The sequence below is a fragment of the Oryctolagus cuniculus genome, chromosome 12 (assembly GCF_964237555.1).
Source record: "Oryctolagus cuniculus chromosome 12, mOryCun1.1, whole genome shotgun sequence".
NCBI classification, from domain to species: domain Eukaryota; kingdom Metazoa; phylum Chordata; class Mammalia; order Lagomorpha; family Leporidae; genus Oryctolagus; species Oryctolagus cuniculus.
The window spans coordinates 56,885,765-56,910,706 of record NC_091443.1 but is presented as its reverse complement, the minus strand read 5'-3'; the positions used below and the strand labels follow the sequence as shown (position 1 = coordinate 56,910,706).

Sequence of the window (24,942 nt, the reverse complement as noted above, 5' to 3'; positions counted from 1 at the left end):
CCAGCTCTCTGCTGTGGCCCGGGAGGGCAGTGGAGGATGGCCCAAGTGCTTGGGTCCCTGCATCCACATGGGAGACCGGGAAGAAGCATCTGGCTCCTGGCTTCAGATCAGCACAGCGCGGGCCGTGGTGGCCACGAGGGGAGTGAACCATTGGAAGGAAGACCTTTCTCTCTGTTTCTCTCTCACTGTCTATAACTCTCTCTCTCTCTCTCTCTCTCTCTCTCTCACACACACACACACACACACACACCGTCTAACTCTGTCAAAAAAAATTTTTTTTTTAATTTTTAAAAAAGCTCACTTTTCTGCATCACTGCTTGACTGTTAAAATCCTTGTGGTCAAGTGATTTTTCAGATGGCAGCATTTCCCACCACCTTGACCTCTACCAACAGGCCCATTTTCATCATTATCAGTTTAAACCAGATTCTTTCATGGGACCGCTTGCAACAATATCAACAGTAAGATTCTCAGGTAGTTCTGGGAAGTTGTAAGAATTAGTGAGTGTTCTTGGGGTGGAATGAAGTATAGTCTCTAACCTTAAAGGTATAGACAGGAAGATTAGAGATTAACCTTAGAATGGAAGTTCCCAATTTTTAGCCATGTCCCTGGTATTTGGTTAGTGCTATGATTTTCCTTAAAATATTAGTAGTTACTTGTAAAGACAACTTTTTCACCTGTTGACTAGGAAACCTAATTTTATCCTTCCCATTACATCTTGACCGGGGGAACTCTTTTAACATATCCTTGGCTCCCACTAATTCTGGCATCACCAAAGAACAAAACTTGAAAAAAATCTGCAAATGCACTAAACTTCCCAGGATAAAATCACTGCTGCCCACCACTTAGCACTCAATTCCAACCTCTTCCAGCAATGATACCTGTGATAAATCAGTGTAGAGGGTGAATTCATACTGAATCCCAAGCATGATTGTAAGACACAAAATACAAGATATGTTATTTTTTTCTGATGAGAAATACAGAACGAAGGAAAGACTACAAGCCTTGGATTCAGAAAGGTTAACTTTCACTTGAATTTGGGCAGGTTTTCTCTCTTTAAAATGGAGATGGGGTGGCCATTTAGCATAGCATATAGAATAGTGTGGTAACAGCATCCCACATCAGAGTGATTAGATTCTAGTCCCAGCTCTATTCTGAATTCCAGCTCCCTGCTAATTCCCATCCTGGCAGGCAGCAGGTGATAGATCAAGTAGCTGAGTCCCTGCCACTGACATGGGAGACCTGGACTGAGTTCTCAGCTTCTAGCATCTGGCATCAGCCTGACCCTGGCCCAGGCCCACTCACTGTGAGCATCTAGACAGTAAAAGAGTAGGTGGGAGCTCCATCTGTCAGTTTGTCTGTCTCAGAAGTAAAACAAGTAATAAATAAAAAATTTGAAAGAACATAAAATGGAGAGAATAGAGGTTGCCCAAAGAGTTTTGTGAAGACTGAACACGATCAAATACTTACTGTACTTTATATAGCATTCAATAAATACTTGTTATTACTAATATTACCACCACTAATATTTACTAACACTACCACGAAGCATGGCACATAAATCAATGAGCTATGGGTGATCTTGCAGCTGGAAAACATCCTATTTGAAATTAATGTTAGTTTTAGATCCAGGGATATCATCTCTACTTCCAGAGCTTAGGAACAGTGGAGGAGAAAATAAAAGGTCTAGTTTGGAGTTTAGTCCAGTAGTGCAAAGGGACAGGTCTTTACTAGCAGAGTTTCTGGATGAGTAATATATGAAACATGTTTCAACTATTGGGTGTTGACAAAGAAATTACTCCCCTCCAATAGCTCTCATGAGCCCCCAACCCCCACCCCAAAAGGGAAAGAAGAAAACAAATCCAGGTGCTACTGCTGGAAGCTATACGCCCTCAGATTCTGGCAGTAACAACGAAAGCATATGTAATTTCCTGATATAAAAAGACAATGCAGAAATCCTACATCTACTTAAGAGTAATTTAAAATCTGGAGGGTATAGAAATCATAGCTGTATTTCGATGATTGGCATGTTTGAGAAATACAGAGGCTGTGGGATTTTATAAGGCAGCATTCATTTCTTGGAGTATTCTTATTCAACTGGGACATGTTGTTGAACATCTTTTCACCCAAACATTTTAACCTTGACAATTGCTATTGGAAAATCTCAACTATGTATTAAACTGAATATTTTCTCCTTGAACCTCAATAAACTTAGTGAGTCTGCATTGGAGATCAAAATTTACAGATATATAGAATAAGAAATTTAAAATAATAAAAGTTTTTCAATGATTCTAATAAGTAAACAACATTAGGGTCTGATAGATGATTCGTCCATATCTACTAGAGGCAGTCATCATCCAGCAAACAGCATTTCCGCACTACCCCAATGATATAGGAAAGACACAAAGATTAATATCCCCTTAAAAGGAATAGCAGTTCAAGCAAGCAATGGTTCTAAAATATACTCAAGGCCATATAAATTAGTGTTTGGAGTAAATATTGAATAAAATTTGGATATACCCTGCACTCATATGACTATTCTTCATATATTCTGGGTTATTTGTGGTGGGGTAGTAGCAGGGAAAGGGAATAATACTCTTTTTATGGTTCTAGAAAGAAAAAAATACTGGTGTCTCAAATCAAAACAATTTTATACAATATATTGTGGATTTATATACACATCTTTCTAAAATATTTCTAATTTTTCATAAAATAAAATCATATGAATTCTGAGCAAACGTAAATATATGTGCATGTATTTCTCAAAAATACTAATGAATCACAAAATGTAGTTTGCAAACTTAAAATTATTTGACTCATTGCCTAACATCTTCCATGGGAAACTTCAGCTTTTTGTGTTTTAATTACTAGTTCTCACTCAGCAATTACAACTCAAGGAAAGTCTTATTTGTTTTATTAATAATTATACTCATAGCTTAATATCCACTTCATTTGGGTCCATTGGAACCATTAATGGTCCCCTTCAAACACAGAGATTCTCAAAGGCATACCAGGAAGTCCATATAAAAGATTAGAACAAAACAGAAAAACAGAGATTGTGCCAGCAAATAGAAGTAGAAGGGTTAAAAAAGGGTCAATTTCTCCCTTAAGGCTGAAATTAATTTATTTTACATAATTTATTTTTCTTAATTTCTCTAATTAGAATAGAAAGTTAAATATTCTGCTTCATAGAAATAAATTAAAAATTCATTTGATAGTAATGGACAGTTCCTATAGGAAAGGACAAATTAGAAAATCCCTTCCTTTCACATCCTAATAGTATAACAAATATTAAATAATATATCAAATATTTTAAACATTAAAATAAATAGCATAATTTAAACAATGACCATATTAAATAATAGACACAAAATGCTTTCACACATTTTGGTCCAATAATTGGTATTAAATATTTCCTGACATTGATATAGCATTTTATTACATCAACTTCTCTTTAAAAAATGGCATTAAATCTTACTTCAAACACAGAAATGGTTACATTTACTCAAAATCTTTATGATAATTATAACCTCTCCAGAGTAAAGCTTATTCCTAAACCTTTCTTTTCATACACAAAATAAACACATTTATTAGTTTTGCCACCATAATCAAGTGAAAATATTAAAATTCAGATGGTATGAGCACCCCTCCAGTTTACAACTCGAGGATATCTAATTCAACTCATATGCCAATGACCTTTCACCAAGAATTTGTCTTTCATAGTTCAGCCCATGAAAGCCAACAACATAAAAGTACTTACTAAGAGGAATTTCAATACTGATCATCTAAATAGATGTCTCTATTTTAAATAAACACACGACTTGCTGCCGTCTGCAACCAAGAGCAGAGGTTCTGCTTTCAAGCTTACCTTCCTCTGGGGTTACTGACCTCCTGTGTCGACACTTCCAAATCTTGGGAGCTGAAACTGACTGTGCATATCTTGGATTATAGTGGTAGCGTGCACCCATGGTGCCAAAGGGTGGAGAGCCCGCAGTAAACATGATGGGTTTTCAGGATGGCCTAAGAAGAAGGAACTGTGTAGAGGATGTGCTTCCCCGGCTCCATCACCAGAATTTCTGGTACAGTGCCACCTGGGAAGAGGCTCTGCCAAGCATTAATGAGTCAACCTTCTGTACGCACAGTGGGCCAGACAGGTTTCACCGCTTCACAGTCATATTAATGGTGAAACGTTTTGTGAAAACCAACACTGTTTGTGAAGAGCTTCCTTTTTCTTTCTCTTTCAGGGGACAGAGGTGATCATGTTGCTTTAGAAAAGGCGTTTTCAGTTCAAGATGGAACTTAACGATTTATTTTTATTTTCATTTTTTAATCATCTCTCCAAACTAGGTTCTCCTAGTCTACAAACCAATGTTTCCACTCTATTTTTCAAAATGTGTTTTGAATGTCATTTTCAGGTTTTGAATGCCAATCTCCTACCCTGTTCCCATAAAATGACCTCCATGACTACATTTTTGCCTTGGATATAAACTTGAACTATGAAAAATACCTGTGTAATTACCTTAATGAGACTTTGTGTTTATACTGCTTCTTATACCTAAGGAGCTCAAAGCATTTTGCAAACATGATCTTATTAAGCTTCACAACACCCCACCCAGGAATGCGGTGGTAAGAACTATTATTACCAATTTTACAGGTGGGGAAACGGAGAGATTAGTGATTAAATGACTCAATTTGAGGTCACAATGCTAGCTGAAGGCACAGTTTGATTCAGGACGCTGACCTCTACTTTCAAGGACATAACCAACTGACCAACGGAGAGCTTCATGTTTAAATGAGAATTGTTTTTCCCTCTCAGAAAGAATCCATGGCTCAAGTGCTTGGGTTCCCTGCCACTCATGTGAGAGACCCAGAGTTCTGGGCTCCTGCCTTCAGCCTGGCCCAGCTTTGGCTGTTGCAGCCATTTGGGGAGTGAACCAGCCATGAAAGAGTTCTCTCTCCATCTGCCTTTCAAGTACATGAAAATGAAGCTTTGAATTTTTTTTTTTTAAATCAACCTGCTCTTTAGCTTTCATGCTTCAAAGAACATAAAAATAAGGCAAATAGGAATATATTATGTTTACAAATTATGGCACATCAGCTAACAGAACAGATGTGCTTGCTCAAGTCACTTTCCTCTCCTTCCTTTCTGTCAATATGTCAGGTTCCAGACTGTGCTTACACTGTATGTACAGAGGGTTAGCAAGTAAAGTTTTCTCCATGTACCAGGAGGAGAGAATTGTTCAAAATTGATCATCTTGTAAATGTTCACTGTGGGACATTCAAGTAATACAGAACCACACAATGCAAAACTGGAAAAGGCCTTCTTGCCACCACATTAGACACTCCTACTGCTACAGGTTTTGGTTATCTTCCTACTTTCTACTATTCATTGTCAGTTCACACATATCTACATCATTCTTTTAAGTGCCTACATACATTTTTTAATGGATAGAAGTAGATGACTATATGACTCATTCCCCTTTTACTGAACATTTGGGTATTTCCTTACTTTTTCTTTTTCTTTCCTATGAAGTACAATGAATATCCTTATACATTTAACTTTATAGATGTTATATTAGTATTCTTGTTGGATCTCTTTTCCACTTTTTGTATGACCTCCAGGACTCTTGCTTCTGAAAGTGTATCTGTTGCTCTGTGCACTGAACTATTTATAGTACTTTCAACCTGCAGCCATGGATGGAAAATGGGTTCACCCCTTCCTTATCACTTCTCAGTAAGCATTTTGGCTTTATAGGTAGGATAAAATCCTGCCTTCATCCTAGTGAACCAAAAATGTGAGCTGCATAACACTCCACTTGACACAGATAGATGGACTTTCGCCAAAGCCTTAGTTTAACAACAACAAAAAATTAAAGTCCCGGCTTTTACCAAGAGACAAAAGTAGGGGGTCCTATCTCCTGTAACAAAAAGCACTTTGCAAGTATGACGTAAATCATACTCCTTTTCTGAATCTGAGTATCTGATCACTTTGGATATCTGCTTCCTCAGGGCACATGGAGTCTCAGGGTTGTATTCAACTTAGTGCTAATAGTGTGCATAATGTCCTGGGTTGCCTATAAATTGAAAGGCTTAGGGCATTGCTCCCTCATATCTGGTGATATTTGCCTCCGTATTACATTTGCTGCCACATGACACAAACATGGGAATCTTGTATCTGTTATATCACTCCCTCATGAAGTACACAGTTGACAAGTACCACTTTCCCTTTTTAAGAACTGAAGAAGAAAAAGAAAGCAAGAGGTAGAACCATAATAAGAAAAATCTAGAAGTTAACTGCATACCCATTACTATTTTTAATAGTAACTCATTCACTTATTTACTTACTAAATAGGTACTATAAGCAAACAATTTCAATAAGACACAATCCCTGCTACCAAGGAACTGGAAATGCAGTCAGGGAAACAAAGCCACCAGCAAACAAAGAACATTTCAGAAGCAAAGAAAAGAGTTTCTGGGTGCCCTTATAGCCAACAACGTAATGAAACAAATTCTGCTTTGCCAAAAGAATAATATGCAATGTTCTTAATCAAGTGAAGCCTACAATTGAAAACTTTGGCCTATACTCACCAAAAATAAATAAGCAAGCCAAGAAGCCTCATTTATTTTTATCATATTCCAATTCTATTTGTTTCCATTCCTTATTTTAAAAATTATTGGTCCATGGCCAGCGCCGTGGCTCACTACCGCGGCTCACTAGGCTAATCCTCCACCTGTGGCACCAGCACCCTGGGTTCTAGTCCCAGTTGGGGCGCCGATTCTGTTCCAGTTGCTCCTCTTCCAGTCCAACCCTCTGCTGTGGCCCAGGAAGGCAGTGGAGGATGGCCCAGGTGTTTGGGCCTGCACCTGCATGGGAGACCAGGAGGAAGCACCTGGCTCCTGGCTTCGGATCGGTGCAGCGCGCTGGCCGTAGCGGCCACTTGGGGGATGAACCAACGGAAAAAAGAAGACCTTTCTCTCTGTCTCTCTCTCACTATCTAACTCTGCCTGTCAAAAACAAAACAAAACAAAACAAAACAAAACAAAACAAAACATTATTGGTCTGTAAGTTCACCTAATAGTGCTTTTCAAGAAGAATTAAAAAAAAAACAACACAGTCATTCATTAACAGTTTCCCTTGAAAAGTACATGCTACAGTATTCAGGTAAGTAGTTTAGAATAGATTCATAAAACTAATAATGGTTTTAGGTAGTATGCTTTAGGTTATCCTTTAAATGCTTAGCCCACAATAAATTTCATGTATGCCTTCAAGATGTGTTGAGTATATAAACTACTACAGAATAAATAATAAGACCAATATCCTGACATCAACTTTAAAATAGTCTCACTGGATAATACAGCAATATTCAAATCTAATAGCCATTGATATGACATATAAGGTATGAGAAAAAACATGATATCTACATGAAATCCATAAATACATGAGTTTACCCATGCTGTCCTATCCTATATCATGTTTGCTACTCCAAAGAGCTAAGAATTAAGGTTTTTCGGCCGGCGCCGCGGCTCACTAGGCTAATCCTCCGCCTAGCGGCGCCGGCACACCAGGTTCTAGTCCCGGTTGGGGCGCCGGATTCTGTCCTGGTTGCCCCTCTTCCAGGCCAGCCCTCTGCTGTGGCCAGGGAGTGCAGTGGAGGATGGCCCAGGTGCTTGGGCCCTGCACCCCATGGGAGACCAGGAAAAGCACCTGGCTTCTGGCTCCTGCCATCGGATCAGCGCGGTGCGCCGGCCGCAGCGCACCGGCCGCGGCGGCCATTGGAGGGTGAACCAACGGCAAAGGAAGACCTTTCTCTCTGTCTCTCTCTCTCACTGTCCACTCTGCCTGTCAAAAAAAAAAAAAAAAAAAAAAAAAAAGAATTAAAGTTTTTATTATCTTGCCACATAATCTGAAAGGAAAAAGAACTGATCATATTTCTTATATAAAAAGATGGTAGACAATTGGCACAGTACAGGCTATTTGATCTTAATTAAGAAAACTAGTATTTATTTAGCATGCACTATGAGCAAGCATTGAGCTGACTTATGCATACAGTTGCCCTTGGTATCCATGGTGGATTGGTACCAGTACCCTCCTCAGATATGCAAGATGCTCAAGTTCCTCAGGTAAAATGGTGTTATATTTGCATATCATCTACACATGTCCTCCCTTACAACCTTAGCTTATTTATAATACTGAATATAAGTATAATATAAATGCTATGAAAACAGTTGTGGTACTCCAATGTTTAGGAAAAATCAACAAGAAGAAAATATCTGTGTGTGTTTGGTACAAACAGAATTGCAAAAAATATTTTTGGTCTGTGGTTAGTTGAATCCACAGATGCAGAACCCAGAGGTACAGAAGGGTAATAATAAATATATGGTCTCATAACAATCTACTAAGCTATTACTATTAATGACTTTTACAAATTAAAAGACAAATCAAGAGAGGTTAATTTGGCTATGCTCACATAACTAAATGGATTTATAGCATCTCCATTTTCTCTTAACTGAAGTTCACATTTTAGTTATCTAGAACTGCTCTATTTCCCCAAAGTCAAAATTGTTAAGCTTTGTGAATCTATTTATATAATGCTTTTCATATTTATCTCTTTCTTTCCAGCCCCTGTTCAAGTCCTCATCAGTTACAATAATCACCAACCTACCTTCCTTGTCCTAACTTCTTGGCACTATTCATTCTACTGTCTGGTTAATGTTTTTGAATCAAGGCTTGGATCATGTCACTCAAGGGCCTTCCATGAAGTTCATCCTCTGGTAAATAGTATAAACACTCCTGAGCCTGGCATTCAAGGTCTTAACCACCCTACAGCACATAGAGTTAATTCAATCAATGTGTGTTGGATAAATACATGACACAAAGCTAAGGTGGAATATTTGTGCCAATGACTCCTAAAAGCAGTATCATAGCTTATTAAGTCTCAATGCATCTTCAAGAGATAAATAACAAGGTCTACAATCTGTTTATCCCTAAAACCAAGAGTACACAAAGAGAGGAAAATTAAATCTACTATATGGGGGCAAGAGATGTGATGAGGGTTGATCAGAGCTAGCTATTTGAGGGAACAGATATAGATTTCCAGGAAGAACTCCTCACTCCAACATCAGTATAGCATTTCCTTCATTTTGTTTCTTGATACCACTGAGGAGTTGCGTGGTTATAGTTTATTACATTGCAAGTGACAGAAACCCAACTAAACTGGCAGAATGAAATTTGTTAGCTCATATAACCAAAAATTCCAAAATTACAGGCATGGCTGGATCCAGATGCTCAAATGCTATCACAAGGAATCTCTGCATCTCTTGGTTCTGCTTTTTCCTTGTAGTATCAAGATTGTCATTACTGCTTCAGAATTACGCCCTTCTAGCTGAGTAATCATAGTTACAAAGAGGGCACCCCAACCGTACCAGCAAAGGATGATGGAGTCAGTCTCTGAAACATGGAAAATGTGCCCATCTCTGAAAAATCACACAGTGAACATCTGAAGTGAATCCCCATCGCCAGTCCTGGATCACGTGATCATCTCTATTCCTGGAGATAAGCCTCATCCTATTGCAAAAAGTGTGAGCTGTGGCTCCCCAAAGGAAAAGTGGGGTAGTACTATCAGAAAAGGGGAAGTAGATTCTGGGGGACTGAAAGTTGATGTACTAATAGACAAAAATGAAATTTTGGGGGTCAACTTCCTGCTGCTCTGGTAAAAACTCTCAATTGCCACTCAGAACCTCTAACCTGTGAGGGGATCTGTCTGCACATTTCACCTGCCCTTGACATTCTGCTTCTTTATCATTAACGCTCTCCATCTCCCTACCACTCAGTAAGAGAAGCAGCTGTATAGTTTTTTTGAATCACTGCTTGGGATTCAGCTTGGAGAGTTCTTTTTTTTTTTTTTTGTAAGATTTATTTATTTATCTCTCTCTTACAGAGAGGAAGGCCAAAAGAGAGAGCGAAATCTTCCATTCGCTGATTCACTCCCCAAATGGCTGCAACAGCCGGAGTTGGGCAGGTCTGCAGCCAGAAGCCAGGAGCATCTTCTGGATCTTCCACGTGGGCACAGGGGCGCAAGGACCTGGGGCATCCATTGCAGCTTTCCCAGGTGCATTAGCAGGAAATTGGATTGGAAATGGAGCAGCCAGCACCCATATGGGTTGCCAGCATCATAGGCAGCAGCTTTTACCTGCTATGCCACAACGCCAGCCCCATTGGAGACTGCTTTAAAGCACTCCAAGGAGATCCTAATGTATAGCCAGAGTTGAGAGATGGTGGACTGGAAAAGCTCTTGCTCTTCACCATCAACATATACAATGGTATTTTAATTGTAAAGTGCACGTTTTATTTACTTTAGTAGTGGACATCCTACTGGAAGAGGAATCTGAGATGGTTACTTTCATTTTCCAGAACTGATCTACAAAGTTTGGAGAAAGGGGAAGTAAAATACACAAATCATATATTTGACTCAACAGCACCCTTTTGCCCCCTTCATTATGTTCTTTGCACAGGACCAGTTCAACAGTACATGAGAAAAGAGGACTTAATTTTAATTTTTCTGTACTTTTTAAAATTTTTAAAAATTTTTTAAAGATTTATTTTATTTATTTGAAAGACAGAGTTATATAGAGAGAGGTAGAGAGAGAGAGAGGTCCTCCATCTGCTGGCCCACTCCCCAGATGGCTGCAACAGCTGGAGCTGCACTGATCTGAAGTCAGGAGCCAGGAGCTTCCTCTGGGTCTCCCACATGGGTACAGGGGCCTAAGGACTTGGGCCATCCTCCACCACCTTCCCAGACCACAGCAGAGAAATGGGTAGGAAGTGGAGCAGCTGGGACTAGAACCAGTGCCCATATGGGATGCTAGTGCCTCAGGCCAGGGCTTTAACCCACTGCACCACAGCACCAGCCCCATCTGTATTTTTTTTTAATTTGGAAGGGAAAACTAATCATGGAAACTGGCTTGCCACATGGGCAATGTTAATGACACTGTGTGTACTCTCCTCTACTTAGCCTTGGACTTCATTGAAATCAGAGGCAATTCAATGAGGTTGTATCCCTGCAACACAGCAACAACCTTCTCAAGCCTTTGTCTACTCATTCATAGATATTTTTTTAAGATTAAAAAAGAGACTGATTTCTCCCTATTACCATTCTTTCTAAAATAACACAATACTTTACAATAGGATTGTATCCAGAGATGTACATGATACAGTAGAGTATACAGCTTGAATCCCTGATCTAACATTTACTAGGTGTGGGCATACAGCTTAAGAAGATCAACTCTTGGTTCAAGAGCTGGGCCACTGGTTGGCATGACCACATCCCACATCAGAGTTCCTGGGTTCAACTCCTAGTTCTAGCCCTCCATTCTAGCTCCCTGATAAAGCACTCCCTGGGAGGCAGCAACAATGGCTTGGGTGGTTGGGTGTCTGCCACCCATGTGGGAAACCTGGATTAAGTTCCTAGCTTCTAGTTTTGGCCTAGCCCAGCCCTAGCTGTTGGGGGCTTTTGAGGAGTTAAAGAAAAGGGTGAAAGATTGATTCATTCTCTCTCCTTCTCTCTTCTGCCCCCCCCCCCGCCTCCCTCTCAACTTAAAAAGAAAAAATTTTTAAAAAGGTCTCTTCTCTAAGTTTAGTTTTTATCACCCATAAAATGGAGGAAATAACCTCTCTCTAAGACTCCTATAAGGATTAGAGATAATACACAAAAAGCATCTAACATACAATAAGCTGCCTATGACTGTTAGCAATTATCACTGGGGAAAACAATTTTGTTTCACAATCTGTCTCAAAGATTAGTTCTAACTGAAGAAAGTTACACTCTTCTTAGATCATGAGGACCAAGGCACTGGGACAACACAAATGAAGAATTATTTAATTATCTAATGGAGTTTACAGATTAGTAATATTTGCTGTTCAAATACTTCTCAAATTTGGATATATAAAATGCAGCTTAAAAAATTTTAGGGGCCAGCACTGTGGTACAGCAGGTTAAGCCACCACCTACAACACTGGCATCCCATATTTGATTGCCAGTTCAAGTCCTGGCTGCTGCTATTCCAACCCATGCTCTGCTAATATACCTGGGAAAGCAGTGGAAAATAGCACAAGCACTGGGTCACTTGCCATCCATGGGGAGACTCACATGGAATTCTAGACTCTTGGCATCAGCCTGGCCCAGCTCTGGCTGTTGCAGCCACTTGGGCAATGAACCAGTAGGTGAACAATTCTCTCTCTCTCTCTCTCTCTCTCTCTCTCTCTTTCTCTTTCTCTTTCTCTTTCTCTCTCCCTCTCCTTCCTCTCTCCCTCTTTCCCTGTCACTCTGCCTTTTAAATAAATAAATATTTTTAAAAATTTTAAGAAGTTCTGTCTAATGACCCACTTTGTATGGTGAAGTTTTTGTAAAATTTCCCACAGTTCCAGTAACTGAGGCCTCCCAATCTTTATATGAGTTTATTAAGCAAGTGTTTCATTAACATTAAATGCCTAAATGTTTAATTCCCAAGCATTATTAGCTATGTAGAGCCCACTGAAAAATGTCCAATTTCTCCCTAAAAAACATAGTTTTTAAATCGCATGGTTGGGGCCAGCACTGTGGTGCAGCAAGTTAACACCCTGGCCTGAAGCACTGGCATCCCATATGGGCGCCGGTTCGAGACCCAGCTGTTCTACTTCTGATCCAGCTCTCTGCTGTGGCCTGGAAAAGCAGTAGAAGATGGCCCAAGTCCTTAGGCCCCTGCACCCACGTGGGAGACCAGGAGGAAGCTCCTGGCTCCTGGCTTCAGATCGGCACAGCACCGGCCGTTGCAGCAACCTGGGGAGTGAACCAACGGATGGAAGACCTCTCTCTCTTTCTCTCTCTCTGCCTCTCCTCTCTCTGTGTAACTCTCACTTTCAAATAAATCAATCTCTAAAAAAAAAAAAAATCCCATGGTTAAAGGCTCTGAGTTGAGACCATGACTTCTGAAGAAGAGAGAAGAGGATAATACCCACCTCCCAGTGCAGCTGTGAGAACCAGGTGAGATAAGGAGGATGAAAGGGCTTTGCAGATGATAACCCGCGGTGTAAATGTCACACTCCTGCAGCAGGGCTGCCATTGCGGCTGCCATGGCTGCTGATTAAATGCAATCTATCTCTGGTCATAAGGTGCACACATGCTCATTAGAGACAAGGTGTGTGATTAAGCCCCATGTGTAGAGATACAGGGAATCCTCCTAGACTTCAGAGGAGGAAGAGATGAACGGAGCGACCCAGGAAGCACCATTGCAAGGAAAGCAGGAGGCCAGGCCCTCATAGATGGGCAAGAGTTGACAGGAGAGGAAGTAGAAGGGCCCCGTGGGCAGCCCATCCTGCAGAAAAGCCTGGAACATTCTGACAAATGGATAAGCTCGGAGTCACAGAGTTTTGTGCAGGGAAGCATCGTGTGAGACACAGTGAGAAAGGAAGCATAAGTGGTAGAGGGCTGATGTCTCTGATGTCCACAATTGTTCCATACAGACCAGCTCTACTCTGCGTCTGCTCTTACTCCCCATGAAATACCTCCAAAGTTCACTGAAAAAAGTTCCACAGATTCAAGCTGAGAGTTCTTAACACACTCTGCAGTAACCAGAGACACAAAAGGAAGAAGCAGGAAATGGGCAGAGAGGAGAGAGCTGAGAATCCTGGCAACATGCCTGGGAAGGAGCCAACTCAGCAGCCCAGCCGGGAAGAGCAGACAATGAAAGAGCAATGCAAGCTGCAGGCAGGTTGGAGCAGAAAGGAGGAACAGGAGGAAGACAAATGAGTGTAAGAGCCAATTTGCAGGGTCAGGAAACCTGAGCTCTCTTGGTCCTGCCTTCCCAGTGAGTCCTCTGGCTCTGAAACTTTGGGAAAGAAAACTGATACCCATAAATAACTGAGGCTGTGTAATTGCAAAGTGGGATAAATGCATCCTCTTGATGAAAGGCAAGGTGGTGCCCGACAAAGAAAGAATTGTGGATGGCCGGCTCTGCAGAGAGAGCTGCAAGATGCTGTCATGGTTCCATGTGGGTGTTTGAAAACTTGCAAGGTACACGCTGCAAAAAGACACGTTGAGCTGCTGCTATTTTCCAGGCACTGTATGGGTATTAGCGAAGGATAAAACAGGTCCTGTTGACAAGGAGGGAAGAGGAGATTTCACAGCTTACATTCCTGCAAATAGAAGGTTAGGCAGGACCTGTTTCTCTCAAAAAGAATCAAATGGTTATTGAGGAATCACCACCCAACCACAGACATCCTTCTCCATGTATTTTCAGGACAACAGTCACTCAAATAAGTAACCCTATAGTTAATGCTCTTCCAGGTTCAACCTAGAGCCTAATACCCTCTAACGAACACAATTCTGTCCACACTTACGCCACCCCACCCTCTCAGTCCCCGTTCTCAAGAAATGAACCAGAACAATTAATAGGCTGAGTTAATGACTGAACCCAGATGTATCTCTAAACAAAATAATAAAAATATATAGCTACTACTTCCTAAATGAAACCCAAGTGTAACCATCTTTATTAAAGTGAAAACTAGAAAAAGATTGTTTAATCACTAGTAAAGACAGACAACAAACCTGCAAGTATCCTAAAGCTATCCAACCAAAATAAAAGTTAAAATACAAATATTTCCAAATCAAACCCAGCTCTGTTCCAACTGAAGCTCTCACTTGGGACTGTGAAACTCCCTCTGGGCTATGCTGGATCCAGGAGACAATCTCGGGCATATTTTATTGTAATGATGGTTATGAGAGCACCGATGCCATACGCACTGGCAGCATCCATGGAGAATCACATGAAACTTATCCAAGTTTGTATTCTTTGGACTCTCTCAAGGAGTGGGTGGTAGGAGAGTGACAAAGGTGAGGTAGCAGCTGGGTTTCTGGGGGACCTCATGCCTCTGCTCACACCCCATAGCTCATTGTATAGGAGAGTATGGAGAGATGGAGAAGGAGGATGAAATAAGATTGGAAAGGGCAAGAGATGGGAAATAACACAGGAACAAGAGGGGAGGGCATGAGAACTGGTAGGAGAGGAGAAGGGACACACTCAGAGAGAGACAGAAGCAAATCACGGCAGAATGCCCTGACAGGGAGGCAGGTGGGGAGTCTTAGACAACACCAGAAGTAAAGGCTCTGTTCTGAGCTACTGAATCTTTCTTTTTTAAAGATTTATTTATTTGAAAGTCAGAGCTATACAGAAAGAGAAGGAGAGGCAGAGAGAGAGAGAGAGAGAGAGAGAGAGAGAATCTTCTATCCTCTGGTTTTCTCCCCAATTGGCCACATCGGCCAGAACTGAGCCAATCCAAAGGCAGGAGCCAGGAGCTTCTTCCAGTTCTGCCACATGCATGCAGGGGCCCAAGGACTTGGGCCATCTTCTACTGCTTTCCCAGGCCATAGCAGAGAGCTGGATCAGAAGTGGAGTAGCTGGGACTCAACCCAGCGCTGCTATGGGATGCCAGCACCGTAAGCCGGAGCTTTAACCTGCTGCACCACAGCGCCAGCCCCATGGATCACTGATTCTTGAAGGATCTCAAAGAATAATCAATCCCATCCCCACTTGCATGCCTCCCAGGCTCCAACTGTCTGCCATTTCCATTCGCAAACATACTGTTTCTACCTCCTGAGGAGAATTTGTAGTCTTACAACATTCCAAGGTCCCTTCAAAAAAATCTTCATTGGAGTTATAACCATTACACTAAGGATGAGAAATCATGACATTTTATGGAAAGACATAGTTTAAAATCCAATTAACATAATTCTCACTGAAAACAATGATTAGACAACACCACAAAGTGATCAGCTATGAGAATTCAGGGGCAAACATTGATATCAGTGGGATCTACAAATTGTAGGTAGGAAATAAGAGCTTTAAACGTAAATATTTAAGCATGTCATTGTTTTATTCAAAGGAAAATCACCAAACTGAGCTAAAATAAATGCGAGGTGGAAACAGCAGTGTGTATAAATAACCATGGTGAGATTACTAAAACAATGTTGAAATACAGGTATCTTTCGAGCTTTGTCAGTACCTGCTTCTCCTTCTTCAGTAAATTAAAATAATTCTGATTTCCAACATACCTTTCAACTGACAGATTGAACTGGCAGTTTCTGATGTCTACTTCATGGCACACACCATGCCAGACACCCCCATACGCATGACCTCATCATGCCTCCTAACTGTTGTGGTAGGTGTTATTATCCCAATTTTACAGGTTAGGAGACTAAAGCTGGGGGTGGTTCAGATCCCACTGTGGGTAATTGGAAGAGCGAGAGGGACACAGGTCTCTTATTCCAAGTCTGGCAAGAGATTGTTTCCACCAGGAATTGTATCCAGAAAGGAAGATGCTGAATGTAAATATTATCTTCATATTCAGCTATGAGCATGTCAAGTATTTCACAGTAAAACTATGTATTGGGAACTATTGGGGGCTGAATTGTGTTCCCCCAAAATTCATACATTAATGAAGTTGTTGGCATGGGCCTAATCCAAATCTGACTGGTGAAGAGAGGAAGGCACACAGAGACACAGAGGCCCATGTACACAAAAGGGGACCACGTGAAGAGAAAGCATGAAGGTTACTGTCTACAAACCAAGGAGAGAAGGCCCCAAGGAAGCAAACCCTGCTGGCACCCTGATCTTGGACTTTCATCCTCCAGAGCTGTAAGGAAATAAATACGTGCTGTTTAGACTACCTAGTCTGTTGTATTTTGTTATGTAGCGACTACAATATGCCACACACCTTGTAAGACGGAATCCCTATTTTCAAGGGTTCACAGTCGCATATGGCAAATGCAGCATGCGGGAGCACATGGGAAGACTGTGAAATCAGTATTTGTTACATACATAGGGTCAGGTGTCTGGAAAATCTTTAAAGAAAGTGATGCCTAAGCTGAGTTTTAAAAGGATTTGTCCCACATGACCTGGAAGAGACTCCAGTTTCCTTTGGTGAAACATCCTTCCATTCTTGATTCAAGTTCCCACAAATTCAGAAAACCTTCCTCATGTGCCAATCACTAAAGATAGCTCTGCTAGCATTTTTTTCTATTTCCATTATTTATTATAATCATTTACGTCATTAAGAAGAAACTCATTGTATTCAGAAAATCTTACAGAACCAAAAATATTGCCCCATGTGCGTATTTATGAAAATACACATTTGAAAAATGAAGTGAATAACAGTCAAATGCTTAAGTCTATGAATTATTTTTATGAAACTATTTAGAGGGGCCAGTGCTGTGGTGTAGCAAGTAAAGCCGTTGCCTGCAGTGCCAGCATCCCATATGGGCACCAGTTTGATTCCCAGTTATTCCACTTCTGATCCAGTTCTCTGTTATGGCCTAGAAAAGCAGTAGAAGATGGCCCTTGTCCTTGGGCCCCTGTACTCACATGGGTGACCTGGAAGAAGCTCCTGGCTCTTGGCTTCGAATCAATGCAGCACTGGCAGTGCAGCCAATTGGGGAGTGAACCAGTGGATGGAAGACCTCTCTCTCTGCCTCTCCTGCTCTCTCTGTGTAACTATGACTCTCAAATAAATAAATCTTTTTGAAAAGAAACTATTTAGAAATGTCAACAAAGATTTAAATGAGTTGTGAGCTACACCATAGTTTATGATAACAAAGACTGACCAAAAACACAATAAGGTTTTTAAACTTATGAATTCACACATTGAAATATGTGCAAACATTAAAATTTATTTTAAGCAATTGTGATAAGAAAATAACATGATATAAAATAATCCTGTTAATATAGATGTAATATTTGTTTACTTATTTCACACACACAGTGAGCTCCCATCCACTGACACAATCTCCAAGTGCTCCCAGTGACCAGCCAGGGGTTGGGGGCAGGGATGGGGGGCAGTTGAAGCCAGGAGCCAGGAACCAGGAATTCAATCAAAGTGTCCCACATGAATGGAATAATTAAATAACCTGAGCCATCACTGCTGCCCCAAGGCTCAAGTTAGCAGAAAGCTGGAGTCAAAATTCTAAGCTGGTAATCAAACCCAGGTACTCCAATGTAGGATATGGACATCCTAACAGAAGCCTTAACCACTAGGTCAAATACCCACCATGATATGCATTTTTTAAAGATTTATTTGAAAGTCAGAGTTGTACAGAGAGAGGAGAGGCAGAGAGAGAGAGAGAGAGGTCTTCCATCTGCTGGTTCACTCCCCAATTGGCTGCAACAGCCGGAGCTGTGCTGATCTGAAGCCAGGAGCCAGGATCTTATTCTGGGTCTAGGGGCCCAAGGACTTGAGCCATCTTCTACTGCTTTTCCAGGCCATAGCAGAGAGCTGGGTCAGAAGTGGAGCAGCTGGGTCTCGAACCGGCACCCATATGGAATGCCAGCACAGCAGGCAGCAGCTTTACCCACTATGCCACAGCGCAGGCCCCCATGGTAAACATTTTTTAATGCCCAAATTATTAAGAGGCAATTTCATATTTAAAGGGTTGGGAGCACTTCTTATTTATTGATTTTTAAAATAATTTGTCTCCAATAAGTGAGTAGACATAATACCACACTGTGGTTCTTCCAATTTAAGAGCCAAATTATCCACATTTGCTTTATTCTATGTTAATATGTTGTAATTTTTTAAAAACTAGATCTGAGTTTTGGTTTGCTAGCTGTGTTTCTTTAGTGGAGTTTACTTCAATGCTAGGTTTTGGTTTCTTCACCTGCAAAGCAAACAATAATATTTGTGACTGCTGTCACAGGGTAGGTAGGCGGATCAAATAACATGACGCCTGTGAAAGTGCACTGCAAACTATAAAGAGCCTATTAAAAGGTGGAGGAGCATGGTTATTGTTTTTATTGACTTTTATGGCACTTTTTCTGAACAAGTCAATGTCAGTTGAAGATGGAAAAATTATATAAAACAAGTTTGTTAATATAGATGTGAGTACTTACTTATTTGATAGTTAAAAAAAAAAAAAAAACTCAGATCACAGTGGTCATTGATTTATTTGCTCACTGTGTGTCAGCACAGCCCAGACTACTTTCAGGTAGGGTCTGATGCAGGCATGGATCACAGCATTGTATATTCTGAAAGATTTCTCAAACTGTGAATGTAATACGCAGTGCCAAGTGCTTGCCTCAGGAAATAGCATTCAGAGCCTCCAGAAACTAGCCCAGCATGAGTTCCACATGGACAGTTAGATCATTGTCGGCCACCCCCTCAAAGCCACCAGCCTGAGCAGCCATGAGGACAGGCTATCAGGACGTGGATGAAGACGTAAAGGTCACAGCAGTGGTCAAAGTGCTGGATAAGAGCAAGCAAAAACTGGAGTCAACACTTAGGAGGTGAATGCCTCTGGGAGTGATCCAGCCTCAAGTTACAGAAACACCTCTCCTATGCCATTAAATGTTATTTACTTAGATGTGAGGAAAGCACTTGCAGATCTCAGAGAAAGATACTGATCAGAAACAGCATGTATCATTATTTTCCCACGCCTGCCCTGACCCTCTGTACAAGAAAGGAAGAACACAAAGAAACCCCAGTCTAGGAAGTACCCTGAAAAGTCCTGTGACTTCCTCCCCACCCAGGGTAATCTCTGAGGACCTAAAATGACCTTTTCCGTGGCTGGGTCAGAAGAAAACCAAGGACTGTCTTTCCTTTCCTCACCCCCTCCACAAAGTCCCTCACTCCAGAACTTGTCCCTGCTTCCCCTCTTCCACTCCTTTGCTCCCAGCTGTAAATGCTTGTTTTAATTCTGACAGCACAAAATATGAGCAGTGGAGTGTTTTCGACAAAACAGCTCTCTGGCTTCTCTATAACCTCTCTCTCCTGCTCTGTTCAAATAACTGTTCTCAGGAGCTCTGGGGTTTCCCCTTCCTGTCTTCCTCTACCTTGACCCCCTGTGGTCTACCCCCTCTGAAAGTGAAAGGACCATCTAGTCTCCCTCCCAGCCTTCACCACATAGGCTTCAGGTATGCAAGTTGCTGCTCAAAGGAGATATTATATTTCTTCCTGATGTAGCTCACACTATGTAAATTAGAAAAGAAGCCTCAGACTGGAACTGGCATGATTGTATGAAGTACAGCTCAGAAAGCTTTGGTGCTGGATGGATGGTATAATTGTATATTGTACTCAGGACATTCACTACACCTGAGAGTAGGGGCAAACTGCATAACTAAGGGCACCCAAACCTGTGGTTCCCCAGCCTATTATACTTCTGGGCGTGGCACTGACCTACAAAGAACTTTGTGGACCCTGGTGATTTGTTTCCTATGTGTCCTTTTCATTCCTTTGCTAATTCCATGCAGTACAGTCACTTGAACTTCTCTATCATTGTCTCCAGCTCCCCCCACCTCATGTCCCTCACCTGGATGAGCATCCCTTTCACTGCCCCCTCAAGGTGTCTCCACCAGAATCTAACCTTCAGTAGGCGCTCAGAGGGGCTGTTAGTCTGTGAGTGCACACCCCCCTCTACTGGACAAAACATGAAGAATCACACACAGCTGGGAGAGGACTGTAGAATTCTTGAACAGCAAGGCACAGCCACTTCACTGCCCTCACTTTGTAGAACACGGAGGCCTAAGGAACGACCATGACTCCTGAAATCACAAAGAAGCGTGCATCTGCCTCCTACATCAAACACCATCCTCCCAGGGATCTAGACATCCTTCACAGCTCAACCTACAAGGAAGAGAGATCATTGACTGAGTTCATAGGAATCTTTAGGCTGGGAGCTAAAACACTGCCCCAAGGTTCGGCCATTGTGGAAGAGGAGGTGCTGTGCTTGAAAGAACACTGAACTGGAGTCAAGGGCCTAGTCGCTAGTCCCAGTCCCAGCACCAACAGCCTCTACAAGTTGGGACAAGATACAAGTCTGGACTTCCATTCTCTCCTCTATGAAGTGGAGAAGCTAGAACAGGTGGTCTCAAGGGGGCCTCTGACAATACGAACCCAGGAGATCCCTGGGTATCTGTAAACCCATCAAAGAATACAGACAGGGTCATGGCACTGCAGAGGAGAGAGAATTAGCTGCTAGAAACCTGCGTCCTGACCCTGGCTCCGCTCCTGACTAACTACCTGACACTGGGAGAGTCGCCTTGCACTGGAACTCTGCCTTAGGAGTAACAATGGATCTACATGACATTCTCAGTGCTTGCATTTCCATAATTACGACTAATGATAACTGAGCCTATTGATCCTTCCTTCAAAGGATCCAAAGACCGCAGAGGCAATGTTGTTACATCTCTGGGACAATGTACAAAGCCTGAGCATTTCCACTTGTTTTATAATAAATGTAACCAAGATGGAAATGTAATGAAATACATCAAACGATTAGCTCAGGGTTGAGAAGAGCAGAAGCAGGTGCACTGACCTCCAGCCTGTGCTGCAGATGAGATATTACTTAAGGCACTACCCTCAACCCACAAAGCTTTTTAAAACTATGACAGAAATACCCAGAAAACCACAGCTTTCTATGAAATAAATAAATTACCAAACGAGATTGATAATTCCACTAATTTTAAGTAGGATTATAGGACTTGATCCTAACTTCAGAACAAGAAACAAAACTACAGCAAGGATGTCACTGTATGACCCCAGGAAAGGCTCAGGAGAAAGTGGAGCAGAGGAATGGTGAGCTAATGGTGCCACCTCACCTTGGCAAACAACAATTTAAATAAAAAACAGGGTGTGTGCCACATAAATGGAGTTTCAAAACAAGATCTCTGGCTACATTACCATTACATCTTGTATCTGGCTGCAGCTATGTAGGGTTCTGGATCTGAAGTTTGCATCATGGGAAACAGTAAAGGACTGGGATAATTCCATAGCCAACTCTTGGACTACAGGCCACAAGGTCAAGTGAAGAATTCGGAAAGGGGAGGAAACTAGAAAACCTTGATCCTGCAAGTATTGCCAAATCTCACTGACATACAGCTAGCTCACCTTTTCTGAAAAATTAAAAAACAAAGAAGAATAAATTTGAGTCACAATATTTTGCAGTTTAATTAACAGCAGCCCATACATCTGAAACATTTTGTTGCCTGAGTTTCTCCTTTCAAATTATTTTCCAATTTTCCTCCTATTTTTGGTTCCCCAAGGGGTTTCAGTGTTAAAATTCAAATAAAGTGATATATGAGTTGCATGAAATCCAATAAGCACTGTAGACTTCACATATAAATGATTCAAGGACCAGAGGAAGATCTCAGAATAAGACACAGCACAGAGCAGCCCAGTTAGGGGAAGAATGTCTGTCTATAAAGTCTGACTTCCCTGGAGCTGTTTTTTGCTGGCATCAGGAAGGAAAGATCCTTTTCACACTTGACACAAGTATGCACTGTCCTTCTAAAACAGAAAAAAAGTCATTCCCTGGGGAAGAAGAAGTCCTCTGGGCAGGGGAGAGTGCAGCTGAAGAAACCAAGAACTTAGCTGGCCAGGTCCATGATAAGTGACACTCTCCACTGAAACGCTCCTGGAATCAGGTCACTTCCTCAAGGCTATGCAACACTGTTAATATATACCACTCGCAGACTAGGAGGGAGCTTACTGCTCTAGTCTAAGGGAAGACAGTTTAAAAAAAAAAAAAAAAGCAGAGTGTAATCTCAGGGAACAGTCAGGGAGCAAACTGCAGAGGAAACTCCATGCAAGTTAGAGGGACATCGTGGATCTACGTGGAGGATTGGACATGTACAGCTCAGGACTCCAGCAGCTGAGAGCCTCAGCACCAGCTCTAGAGAGTGAGGTGAGTCCAGACAGTAACAGCCCGAGCCACTGGCGATAAGGCTGCGGGAAAGGCCTGAAGTGAGTCCAGCCTGGAGCTGTGTGGGGGACAGTGTAGCAGCCAACCTAGAGGGAGAAAAAGGGAGCATATTTCTCTTTCCCCAGCCACGCAGCACCGGCGTCCTATAACTAGCTGAGAGGGGCGAGCACCGTTTTGGACATGCATAACAGCTGCGCCACCTTGTGTCTGCGCACTCAGCAACCAGCTGAGAAGAGACACCTGAGTCTGGCTAGGAGCATTGACAGGTGGCTCAGTGGGAACCTCGTGTGCTGGGACTGAGAAAACACTGTTGCTGCACGGGAGAGCGCAGGGTGTGGCTGGGTCTTTGGGCAGTCACCGTGGGTGGCTCCACATGCTCAGGGATGGCTGATTCCCTGGTGAGGGTCATTGCTACAGGATCCATGCTCACACCCACCGTGGACAGCACAGATCCTTTGTGTGGTTCTTCTGGCAACACAGATGAATACTGTACCCATTTATGCTAGTGCCCAGCATTGTATTCCTTGGAGGAGAGGAGGTGAGCATCAGACTATGCCAACAGAGCTGATTAAACACCTCCCCTCTGATTAAAAAAAAAAATTACCATGCTCAACTTGGGTGTCATCTTGGACACTCCCCTCACCCTGGAGTACTGAACAGAGATCCCTGGCCACACCCAGTGCATGCCTCAGGGTATTCACTAAAAGAGCAGATACTCAACTAAGCCACAGAGGTATAGTCCAAAGATAAAAGCCATCAAGGGTGGGGTGGGGGGATCCAACAAGTATCTCCACAAATGCCTAAACATAAACACAATTCAAGAAACAAGAATAAGGAAGACAACGTGACACGTCCAAAGTAACACAAAAACACTTCAATACTAGAAATGTGAAGATGAAGAGACTGAAGAAATGCCAGAAACGGAATTCAAAAAATTGATCATAGGATTACTTAGAAACAATCAGAAGCAAAACCACAAATTAAAGAAATCCATAAATAAAGTGAATGATAATTTTCCCATGAAATTGAGATTTTAAAGAGAGATCAAAATAGAATATTGGAAATGAAGAATTCAATAGATCTAATAAAAAATGTGGCAGAAAGCCTTAACAACAGACTCGATGAGCCAGAAGAAAGAATATCCAAGTTAGAAGACAAATCTCTAGAAACTTTACAGTCAGACCAAAGAAAGAAGAAATTAGAAAACTAAAAAACAGTCTTGGAGACCTAACATACAGATCTTAGGAGTTCCTGAAGGCGTGGAGAAAGAAAATAGATTAGAAGGCCCTTTTAGTGAAATAATTACAGAAAACTTTCCTAATTTGAGCAAAGAAAGGGACGTCCAAGTACAGGAAGCACATAGAACACTAAATAGACATGACCAGAAAAGATCCTCACAACTACGCACTGTAGTCAAACTCTCCACAGATTCTAAAATATGCATGAGAGAAATGTCAGATTACTTTCAGAGGATCTCCAATTAGACTCACAGATGACTTCTCATCAGAAACCCTACAGGCTAGGAAAGAATGGTGAGATATATTCCAAGTCTTAGAGAAAAAAAAAAAAAAAAAACTGTCAACCCAGAACACCGTACCCTGTAAAGCTCTCATTTATGAATGAAGAAGGTGAAATAAAGACCTTCCATAACAAACAGAAATTGAAAGAATTTGTAACCTCTTGTCCAGCCTTAAAAAAGATGCTTAAGGATGTGCTACACACAGAAACACAGAAACATGATCATCACTATGAAAGATCCAGAACCAGACAAGGATGCCCACTCTCACCATTGCTATTCAACACAGTCCTGGGATTTTTAGCCAGAGACACTAGGCAAGAAAAAAAAAATCAAAGGCATACAAATTGGGAATGAAGAAGTCAAACTATCCCTATTTTCAGATGACATCATTCTATATATAGGGGATCCAAAAGACTCCACTATTAGACTACTGAAAGTAATTAAAAGAGTTTGGTAAAGTGGCAGGATATAAAATCAACACACAAAAATCAATAGCCTTTGTATACACAAATGCCACAGCTAAGAAAGAACTTCTAAGATCAATCCCATTCACAATAGCTACAAAAAAAAAAAAAACCCAAATACCTTTGAATAATTTTAACCACAGACATCAAACTCTACAATGAGAATTACAAAACATTAAAGAAAGAAATAGAAGAAGACACACACACACACAAAAAAATGGAAAAATCTTCCATGTTCAT

General features: G+C 41.5%; 1 protein-coding gene across 6 annotated transcripts in view; it reads right to left on the bottom strand.

The window, feature by feature from the left end:
• The window catches only part of FMN1 (formin 1), a 481,578-nt gene that overhangs the window by 394,463 nt on the left and 62,173 nt on the right, over nucleotides 1-24,942 (bottom strand). Inside the window, exon 1 of one of the 6 annotated variants that reach the window (XM_051822099.2) lies at nucleotides 3,867-7,775. The exons of the other annotated variants lie outside the window; for them this stretch is intronic. Within the exon in view, the coding sequence (XP_051678059.1) occupies nucleotides 3,867-3,999 (133 nt within the window). The 5' untranslated portion in view covers nucleotides 4,000-7,775. Of the gene's footprint in view, nucleotides 1-3,866; nucleotides 7,776-24,942 lie in introns of those variants that run through there. 6 annotated transcript variants of the gene reach the window in all.